The sequence below is a fragment of the Vigna umbellata genome, chromosome 7, assembly GCF_029865625.1.
Source record: "Vigna umbellata cultivar VRB3 chromosome 7, Vumbellata_1.0, whole genome shotgun sequence".
Taxonomy (NCBI): Eukaryota; Viridiplantae; Streptophyta; class Magnoliopsida; order Fabales; family Fabaceae; genus Vigna; species Vigna umbellata.
The window spans coordinates 42012385-42024206 of NC_142171.1; the positions used below are offsets into that span (position 1 = coordinate 42012385).

General features: G+C 30.7%; 1 protein-coding gene across 1 annotated transcript; it reads left to right on the forward strand.

Moving 5' to 3' along the window:
• Positions 1–7929: 7929 nt before the first annotated feature.
• Positions 7930–10220, forward strand: LOC148196026 (putative pentatricopeptide repeat-containing protein At3g08820). The gene has a single exon (XM_088094105.1). The coding sequence runs from the start codon at positions 8105–8107 to the stop codon at positions 10001–10003; it is 1899 nt and encodes a 632-aa protein (XP_087950231.1). The 5' UTR covers positions 7930–8104; the 3' UTR covers positions 10004–10220.
• The last annotated feature ends 1602 nt before the right edge of the window (positions 10221–11822 follow it).

Below are 11822 nucleotides of genomic sequence, written 5' to 3' on the forward strand. Positions count from 1 at the left end.
ACAACAAGGTTTAGTTGCTTGATTTCGGAGACACTGAGAGATAGGATTTCAAAGTAAATTTTTGAATTTAAAATAAAATAGATTATAATTAATATAGAATTTAATTGATGTTATTATTAAAAAAAATTATTTGAATTATAATTTAATATAAAATAATACAGTTAACTATAATTTAATATAGTTAAATTATTTTTATTCACTGGTGTAGCAGACTGCACTGACGAGGACACACCATCTCATCGTTGTCGTGGAGTTACTTTTGAAGGACAAAACAAACTTGTGCTATTTTGGGAAACAGCAACATAATGTAGAATGAATCCCCTCTTACCATTCCACTTATGCTACTCACAAACAACTGTTGTCCAAGTGTTGTGTTTTCACTTGCTTCCTAATGTCACAACATTGCTTTATATCAGTTCATTAATAATCTTTTAAATGAAAAATACAGTGTCATAATTACAATATTTTTAGAAGAATATTAGCTCCTGAATAATTATGTAATATATAAATATTAAACCGATTATTAATATAATTTATGCACATATGTTAAATTTTAAATAGATGGTAGTAAATTTGATTTAAGATGTCTACAATTTTTATTAAACATGTGTCTATAATTTCAAATCCTTTTTCTAACAAAATTGTCATAAACTAGACTCGTAACCATTATCTCTTTCCACTTATCTTATTTGCTTGATGTTCACTCTTACTTAATTTTATTTTTATGAAAAATTAATGTAGAATTAATAACATAAAATAAGAATTTGAATTTTCCACGTTAAAATTATTGTTATTATTAGTTTGGATTACTGAGTACATATGTAGGTGGTAAATATAAATTTTAAGTTTGAAATAGATTGTAAGTATTATACCTAGCAGTAAATTTAATTTTCTTACATCAGGTAAAGTTAATTTTGCATTTAACTAACAAAACGTCCTACATATATCAGGTTTTTGTCTTAATATCATGTCGAGTATCAAAATTATTTTATTTTTAATTTATATTAATAATCAGTAATAAAAAAGATAATATCAATCAATTTCAAATTAGTATTTATTTTCAAACATATATTTTTATCATATGAATTTTTATTATTATATTTATCTCTTCAATTATTAATATACTGTTATTTTAATTAATATATTTTCGTATACTTTTTAAAACTACTTTAAACCTGTATTTAAATATTTAATAATTTTATTTTTCTTTATTTTAAATTGCTAGAATAATAAAATTTTCAATTTTCAATTCTATAAGCTGACGACGGCGCCAGTTACTGCCGGAACCAGCGCCGATGTCACAGATGCGTGGGCAACTCTATCAGCACAAGCGCCGCTATCGTTTTGACCTTTTTTCATGCTTAAAACTGTGTGTGGGAAGGATGATGGAGATGGTTCGGTTTGTGGTGTTTCTGTAGGAAGTGGCGAGAAATGAAAGTGATGAAAGGACGAAAAGGAATGGAGGTGTAGAAGGGAAGGAAATGGAATTGAGGAAAAATGGAAAGAAATATGATGTAGCGGGTGATGAAAAGTAGATGTTATCTACCCTTGCAGAAGAACATTTTGACGAAAAATTACAAAGCATGAAGAAGCGAAATTGCGCACCTAAGAAGGAATTAATGTAAGGGAATTGTCTCTAGATTCTCCAACTCGAAACAAATGATATTCTGTCTCCTCCTACGTCAAATTTTCAATTAACCTCCCTCTCACTCTCGGCATTAGCCTTATATAATCTTCACGTTCCTGCAAATTCTACCCAGAAGTCATTATTCACCAAATGGATTGACCCTTTGCCAGAGTTCTTCCTGAATAAACCTTGAGATTTTTCTATTACAGAGTTTTTATGAGAAAACAAAAACCCTAAATAAGAGATTTTTGGATTAAACTTACCTTCACTACGAAACTGACCGATTCTGATTGGGCTCAAGCATGTGAATCCTACCGTGAGTCCAAAGTTGACAGAAACCATTCAAGAATGCGAGAGAGGATCTCCAAAATGTCACACAGTAGGTTTTTGGAAATGCTAGGGTTTGAAAATGGCTGAGAGTAAATCATGTAGCATGTGTTTGAAAACGTGGAAGATCCCGTGTTTTTGACCAAAATCTGGAAGCTCGAAGAATGTGGAAGCACAACCGTTTTTGTTTTCTTCTGCATCAGAGAATGGCCCACCTTATTGACAGGAAAGAGAAAATATCTTGACTGTGATGATTCTGCCATTAATTTGAACTGATAATCTTGGAGATTTCCAACTCTGAAAAAATCAACAGAAAATCTTTTCTGATCGTGAGCAGGTTCAACTACGTATTACACAAATCTGCATGACAACGGCATTTATGGAGTAGCATCTCATCGTTATGGTGGAAGAGTTACTTTTGAAGCACTACCGAATCCTCTCTTACCATTCCACTTATACTAGTTACAAACAACCCTCCAAGTGTTGTGTTTTCACGTGCTTCGTAAAGGATTTTCACAACATTGTTTTATTCATTAATAATCCTTAAATAAAAAATACAGTGCCATGATTATAACTCTTTGGAAAAAAAATTAGCTACTGAATAATCATGTAAGATATAAATATCGAACCGATTATTAATATAATTTATGCACATATGTTAAATTTAAATAGATGGTAGTATAATTTGATTTAACATGTCTATTTTATTTTTTAACTTTGATTTCTCTTTTTATTGAATACGTGTCTCTAATTTTAAATTCTGTTTCTAACAAAATTTTCATAAGCTTCAAGTTTTAGACTCGTAACCATTATCTTCTACGTATCTTGATTGCTTAATGTTCATTCCTAATTAATTTTTATTTTATGATTAAAAATTAATGTATAACTAATAATATAAAGTAAAAATTTGAATTTTCCATGTTATTATTATTATTACTATTGGTATTATTGTTTGTTATTTTGAATTACTGAATACATATTTATGTGGTAAATATAAATTTTATGTTTGAAATAGATTGTAAGTATTATACTTACCAGTAAATTTAATTCTATTACTTTAAGTAAAGTTAGTTTTGCATTTAACTACCATAACATCCTATATTATTCAGGTTTTAGTCTTAATATCATGTCGGAGTATCATGATTATGTTTAGTTTATATTAATGATACCAATATCTCATTATATTCAATATTAACAATTCAACATCTTACTTATACAATACATTGCTAATATCTATGACAAACATTATATTTCAACTACATAAGAACAATTACAAATATCTCAAAAATCATCATTTGTGTTATCCACATCAAAATACTTTAAATATATATATATATATATATATATATATATATATATATATATATATATATATATATATATATATATATATATATATATATGAGTTTGCTAAATTGCGCACGCTCTTTTTTCAGTGGTATATTTTAGTAATGTATATATACAAGATTTTTGTAGACAAAAATATCCTCATATATTATGGATTTTAAATTTTAAAGTCAAAAGTATTTGAATAACAAGAAAGCTCCAACCCTTACTCACCCTCCTCATTTCTCTCAACCCTTCCTTTTTCATCTCTCACCCCAACATTTTCTCTGCCATTCCTATCATAGCCCCAACTAAAAAAATAAGAAACATTTACGGTTAAACAATTTTTTACAAAAAATGATTTTATAATGAGTTTTCATTTTATAATTTTTGTCTTATCTAATTTTATCTAATTTTCACAAGCATAATGACATTAAAAAATTGGTAATTGGCCTAGAAAAAAATAAAAAACATTCGATGTTAAACAATTTCTCAAAAAAATGATTTTGTAATGAATTTTCATTTTATAATTTTTGTCTTATCTAATTTTCACAGTACAATGATGTTTGAAGGAATTGGTAATTGGCCTAGAGGATTTTTGTAGAGATGTCAATATCCACATATGATGAAATTAGAGAGGTTAGTAAAGATGATAAAATTGAACAGATTTTGAATAAACCTTTGCTTAAAAGCGAATATGCTAATGAATCAACTCTTTACAAATGTAAATTGTTTAACTGTGTTTCTTATTTTTTTCAGTTATGGCTACCGTAAAAATGAGGAAGAAAATGTTAAAGTGATAAAGATAAAAAAAAAGATTGAAAGGAATAACAAGGTGAGTAAGAGTTTATAACTACACTAGAGACGTGTGTGTATATATATATATATATATATATATATATATATATATATATATATATATATTTCATGAGTTAGGTTGAGTATAGGTAATGCGCTGTTTATTATCTGTCCCTCGTCTAAAAATTACTGTTCATTACCCGCCTGTTTCCCTAACAACGCATACGTAAACTTTTAATATCATGTATTACAACACTCTTAAAAGATAATATTTTCAATAGTTGAAAAATTTTGTCCTGTTAGTTTTTCTTTATTTATTTTAATAATTTGACAAGTATATGCACTAAGATAATCCGTATTATTATATAAGTTAGCATATTAGATTAAATCATAAAACTATAACTTTTTATTTATTTTAAGGTGTATTAATTTGTAGTTTTTTTAGTGATAAGTATTAGTAGTGGGCCAGTCTCCAGAAAAAAGAGGTCGGTTGAAGGTAATTTCTTCACGCACCCCTATGTTTACTTCCTTCACCCATACTTTTAGAATTTCAATTATACTATAACTGAAACTAATAGAAAATAATTTTTTAAGTTCTTCCGTGTTTTAGTTATAGTTTCAAACTGTGTAATCATATATATTTTGGATTTCATAATTTGGAGTTCAAAAATTTTATTTTTATATGTTTCATATGGTACAATTTAAAAGGTAGATTTGCATTTTAAATTATACAATTTGTAATAAAAATTTGAATTTTAAATTGTATAATTTGTTATATGAATTTAAAATATATTTCCAAATAGACAAAAAAATCTTCCAAAATCAATCATCTTAGAAAAATCACAAATCGAAATTTTAAATTATATTTTGAATTATATAATTTATAATCTGAATTTATATTTTTGATTATATAATTAATGATATAAACTTAGAAGATGATTTAGAATTTAAATTAAATTTCGAATTATATAATATATAATACAACTTTAAAAACAATCAAAATGTAAATTATATATTTCAAATAGTAAAATCCACAATGAAAAAGTCTCTCCTCCAATAGCACTGTTGTCCCTTTTGATGTGGCTTTCCAAATTTTGAGCCATATTCTCTCCCACAAGGAGAAAATACTAACGCTAGGTTCCAAAGGCATTCTCTCAATAAAATGAAACGGCTCTCCAAAGTTCCCAAATGGAGTTGGGTGTAGGACGTTGCAGGCTTTCGGCAGTGTGGAGGACGCTGATGCTGTGAAAGAAGGGATAATATTAGGATTTTTAATATCTTTTAGTCAAGGATAGTTAGGTAATTTTTGTAAGACTATGGGGGTGTAAAAAAGAAAACATGTAATTGCAGTAAGAAAGACCCCTAGATGAAATCCACGAAGATCCAGTACCCGCCGTTGTGTGTTTGGTGGCCCATATTTGGAGGAGTAAGAAATATAAACGAAGCACCGTTTTTTTCTCACTTTGGCGCTGAGATTGAGAAAAGGGAACTCTCACGAAACTCAACTCTCTCTCTCTTTCTCTCTCTCTCTCTCTCCTTCACCCTCTTCTCTCTGCAGCCAATCCCCATTTCAGATCGAGCCCTTCTTCTTCCTCCACCCTTTCCCATTCGCTGTGGTGACTGCTCTCTCATCTTCACCACCAAGAGTAAGTTCCTCTTCCACACCACTTTCTTCTCATCTCGTATTAACCGTCAGCTTCTCTGACTTTGTCTGCTTTTCCCTCTTTGAACTTTCCGTCTCCTGTTGAATATTTTTATTTGAACTTGTCCCAGCTTAAGTGAATGATATCCAAACAGCTCCCTCTCTTTTGTTCATCTGTTTTGTTCATTTTTAGGCAAGGGCTTTGTTTTTTCATCCTGTGGAGCCAAATGCTTAAATGTTCTGTGACATTGTTCTGCCATTGTAGGTGTTGTTTCGGAAGTTAGGAAGTAGATTTGGAACTGAAAATTTCTTGCACTGTGCCAATGCTGGTGGTGGTTTTCATTAGCAGTCAAAATCTATTAACAATTGGCTAATTGGCGTATATGTGCTGCATGAAGAGTATTTTGATTGTGTCTTTTAGTTTTAATGTTTGATTCACTCTCCCATTTCCGCATCGTGTATATAGTTATGTTACTGCTCCAGATACGCAGTGGATAATCTCAAGTTTTTTTTTTTTTTTTTTTTTTTTTTTTTTTTTTGTAGTTACTTGACTCACATTTAGACTATAGTGGTGGATGCTGTGGTGTGCGGTTTTTCCTCGGACCTATGACTAGACCATTTGGAGAATTGACAAGCAATAACAGTGCCGCTGGAAGGATGAGTACTGAACAATCTGAATTGTCTGAAAAAACACAGTTAAGGACTGAGCATTTACTAAAGGAACAACGGGAGTCTGGTACTGTGTTAACCAGTTCAGTTATCCATGAAAAATCAAATCAAGTTTCTGCTAATGCGACAGAGAATTCTGTTATTTTACTATAATAATAAAACATATTAAAAGAATTAAAAATTTAATATTTTAAATGAAAAAATTAAATTAGAAATATTATTTATTTAAATTTGATAATCAAAATATTTTTTTTTAATATAATAAATATTCAATTACTGTAATATTTTTTTTATATAATTAAATATATATTAATATTTTAATTTATAAAATATTATTTATTAAAATAAAAAAAAATATATTATAAAATTAAAAAAACTTTAAAAAAAATGTTAACCAGTTACCGTTCCAAACAAGGTTAACATATTTTTCTAGTTTTTTTTTGTTTTTAATTTTTTAATATGTTTTATTTATTTTGGTTTATTAAATAATATTTTATAAATTAAAATATTAATATATATCTAATTATATTAAAATATTAATTTAATTAAATATTTATTAAATAAAAAATATTTATTTATTATTGAATTAAAACAAATAAACTTTTAATTTATTATTTTTTTAATTTAAAATATTAAATTTTATTTCGTAATTTATTATTATTATTATTAAATAAAAATTAAAAAGGTAAATTAAAAGAAATAAAAAAAAAATAACCAGCAGACGGTTAAGTGTTATTAACGAAAAGGACATAATAGAATTTTTTGGAGATATGCTGGGACGGAGAACTATTCCTTATGTTTTCTCCTATATTCTTTTATAAAGTTGGTTAAATCATATCTATACCTTATATGAATTAATATATACGTCTTGGAATGATAACAGGTTATGTTGGACACAGATCTACCTGTAACTTGACCCAAAAAAAGTTTATTCGTTACTCAATTTGTTACCAGCATAAATATTTACTTAAAAAATATTTATGAATATTTTAAAATCTAAATATCTTTATGAATATATGCATATATTCATAAATATTTAAAAAAATATATTTTTATAATTTATTAAAATAAAATTATAAAAATATATAAAATAAAATATAAATTAAATTAAATATTAATTAAAATTTAATTTTATAAAAATATAAATTAATATTAATTTTAATTAAATTTAACTTAATAAAATATAAATTAAATATTTATTTTTATTTTTTTACTGTTAACAAATATAATACGATAATATAATACATATACCCGTATAAGAAGGTATTTTAATCCTTTATCTACAACCCACAACAAAAATCTTTTTTGGCATCCCGTTGTATTCATCTCTCTGGTTGAGCCCATTTTTATCTCTATCTTTTTAACAGTACATGTCAAAAACTACTGCAATATGTCAACCATTAATGGTAGGTTTCTTTGACTGAAAAAACATATTGTTATAATTTGTCCTAACTTAGTAGCAGTGTTTTTGTTTGAAAGCAGTTTTTGTCCTTCCTTGGGATAGCAAGGAGTTACTAGTTTTTTTTTTTCCTTGGTACATGCCATGTTCATATTGGAGCGTGACAATGAGAGTTCTTAATCAATAATCTTGTCTTCTGCAAGCTTGCAATGATGGAGGACGACTCCTAAAAAGAACATATGTTAACACAACATTCGTTGACATCAAATATGTAACAATTGCAACTTACTTCAAATGAAAATTGAATCAAACAAGCATGTTCACCCTGTCTCACGAGTTGGTCGTTCCCACCACCCAAAAGTTCAAACCCATCGTTGCACTCCTTCACTCTCCCTGTTCATGTTCCATTGCAGAACCCACCAACCTTGCCGACCTCCTACAAGGCAACCTTCCATATTCGTATCTTCACCAAATCCACACACGCATTTTCCAACTTGGTGCACACCAAGACAACCTCGTTGCCACGCGCCTCATTGGACACTACCCATCACGCATTGCTCTTCGCGTCTTTCACCATCTCCAAAATCCAAACATCTTTCCTTTCAATGCCATCATCAGAGTTCTCGCCCAAGAGGGTAACTTTTTTCACGCCTTTTCTCTGTTCAAAGATTTGAAACGGCATCCACTTTCGCCCAACGACTTTACTTTCTCTTTCCTCCTTAAGGCATGCTTTCGGTCCAAAGATCTCCGTCACGTAGAACAGATTCATGTCCACATTCAGAAGACGGGTTTCCTCTCTGACCCTTCTGTTTGCAATGGCTTGGTTTCTGTGTACGCGAAAGGGTACAACCACTTGCCATCTGCCCGAAAAGTGTTTGATGAAATTCCTGACAAAAGGGTAGTCAGTTGTTGGACTAGTTTGATCTCTGGTTTTGCTCGGTCTGGACAGAGTGAGGAGGCTTTGCGGCTTTTCCATGTGATGATTAGTCAGAACTTGCTTCCCCAAAGTGATACTATGGTCAGTGTTCTATCAGCCTGTTCTAGCCTTGAGGTGCCAAAAATTGAGAAATGGATTAACATTCTTTCAGAATTGATTGGTGATGGAGTGAGTACTAGAGAAACTTACTGTGATTCAGTTAACACGGCGCTGGTTTATTTGTTAGGTAAATGGGAGAAAGTTGAGAAGAGTAGAGAAGGGTTTGATCGAATTTCTGCAATAGGAAAAAGAAGCGTGGTTCCTTGGAATGCTATGATAAATACATATGTTCAAAACGGTTATCCTGTGGAGGGCTTAAGTCTTTTCCGTATGATGGTAGAAGAACCAGCCACTACACCTAACCATATCACAATGGTTAGTGTGCTTTCAGCATGTGCTCAAATTGGTGATTTGAGTTTTGGAAGTTGGGTTCACGATCACCTAATATCTCTAGGACATAAAGACACCATTGCCTCAAACCAAATTCTCGCCACATCTTTAATTAACATGTATTCAAAATGTGGCAATTTGGATAAGGCAAAGGAAGTTTTTGAACATACAGTCAGCAAAGATGTGGTCTTATTCAATGCGATGATCATGGGTCTTGCAGTATATGGTGAAGCAGAGGATGCATTGAGACTCTTCTACAGAATGCCAGAATTCGGCTTACAACCCAATGCTGGAACGTTTCTTGGTGCTTTAAGTGCATGCAGCCACTCTGGACTATTGGAAAGTGGGCGCTGGATATTCAGAGAAGTGTCCCTTTCCCCTAGTCTTACATTGGAGCATTGTGCTTGTTATATTGATCTTCTTGCAAGAGTAGGATGCATAGAAGAAGCTATGAAGGTTGTGATTTCCATGCCTTTCAAGCCTAACAATTTTGTCTGGGGTGCTTTGCTCGGAGGCTGCTTGCTCCATTCTAGAGTGGAGTTGGCCCAAGAGGTTTCCAGGAGGCTTGTTGAAGTAGACCCAGACAATTCTGCAGGCTATGTTATGTTGGCAAATGCATTTGCATCTCAGAATCAATGGAGTGATGTCTCGGAGCTGCGGTTAGAAATGAAAGAGAAGGGAATCAAGAAGCAACCAGGAAGTAGTTGGATTGTTGTGGATGGAGTTGTGCATGAGTTTCTCATTGGCTGTTTGTCACATCCTAAAATTGAGAGCATATACCATACATTGGGTGGATTGGTGAAGCATATGAAAGTAGCAAGCCATTGCCTGCTTGTATGCTGTTGTTAAATAAGCCGTGATTGCAGTAACAGGAAATTGCGCAAGTAATTTCTTGTCAAAGCTTGCACCTTTGGTTATATGAGCAAGGAGTATTTTTGAGGGAACTAAACTTCAATGTTGATTTTTTTTTTTATCTTTGACCATTTATCAGCATGACGACAATTTTGAGACTAAACCCCCTGGGTGGTTGTAGATTGTGTTGTGAATAACAAGTAATTAGGTAGCATCCTCCTGCATGAGATGTTCATTTTATGATCACACTCCACTTATACACGACCATTTAAAGGTAACTAATTTTTTTTTCCATGTATGAATAATTTATTTAATTATATATATCTTGCATCAAATATAAAAAAGTCAGTTTTTTTTGTCAATATTGGTAAGTGAATAAAGCTGTACAATGAAATTACAACTAACAAAATGTGTGATATTTATACATTGTACTGGAAGGTAGTATGAAATTTATCGAATTTATCAAAATCTTTCTTAAAATAATCCATAAAATACATATACTTTCAAGTACCAACATAATTTTACAAGTTATAAAATTTTAAAGGTTAAATTTTACTTTTAGTTTTTTAATTTATTTTTTACATTGAGTTTGGCTCTTCAACTTTATACACATTTCAATTTCGTCCATGTTAAGTCTGTAAAATGGTTTATTTTCATCATTTCCATCACAAAGCTTACGAAACATGATAAGAGTATGATATGATCACTATATACTCACATACGAATATGAGTTCAATTATTTTCTTGCTTGCAATATTTTATTTTTTAAAATAACGATTGACAAAGTTATATTTGTGGCTAGGCAATTTTTTTAAAAGTTACTATTGCTGGTCCTCTAGGCAGTACATTAGTGATTCTGTTCAGATTTTGTAAACTGCTTTTTGAATAGTTGTGTTTTCTTTTATGTTTTGTTCAGAGTGCAAAGGCTTAAATGTGAGGGTGTGCTAAGTCCCTATTTTCTTGTATTTTTCATAGTTAATAGCATTCCTTTTGGGCCTTGTTTAGTTCTAATTTTCTCTTTTTTGCTCAAATTTATTTATCATTGTAAAAATCTTAATTTTTGTGAACATGTGTTAATTTGGAGTTTTTATATAGACTTTTTGTTAATAAGTTTAAAAGTAAATTCTGACGGCTTTGATTACTGTTGCATGTTTGATTCATAACTTTTTCCATAGTTATGTAATTAAATTGATTCTTTTTGCATTGCTTTATTGATTCAATTATTTTTAATTTGGATGTAAGAACGTAATTTTGAAAATGTCAAACAATTTGTAGAGGTGTTGACTTTAGAGTTTAGTGCAGTTCATTTTCTTAGCTTGCTGGTGCAGTGAACTTGAGAGGAGAAGCTTGGGTAATTCTGTGCTGTGATAAACCCTGCAGTTCCAATCCAGTGAAGTTAAGGGTAGTCATTGCTGAAGTGTGAACAAGACTTGAAGTAGGCTGGAAGTGGAGCTGAAGAAACTGGCTGTAGGCTGTCATTTCTAAAGAATTAGAAGCTAAACAGGCTTGGAAACTGCACCTGACCTGAACGTGACTTGATGGAAGAAGCTTGCATGGCAAGCTTGAATAAGCTGGAGATGTGACCTGAAGCTGGTTGGACCAAGGGAAGTAACCTGCTCCTGCAAGTTGGGACTCAAAGAGGCAAAATTAATCAAGCTAAGCTGACCTGCACTAGCCTGGCCTGAAGATTGGAGCTGACTTGTTTTACTTGCTACCTATTAGTCTTGTAATTGTGTTTTAACTAGTCTAACAGATTGTATATACTTTAGACCTGTCATTGGCAGTTGCTATTATGACTGTTTTTAGGAAGTTTTAT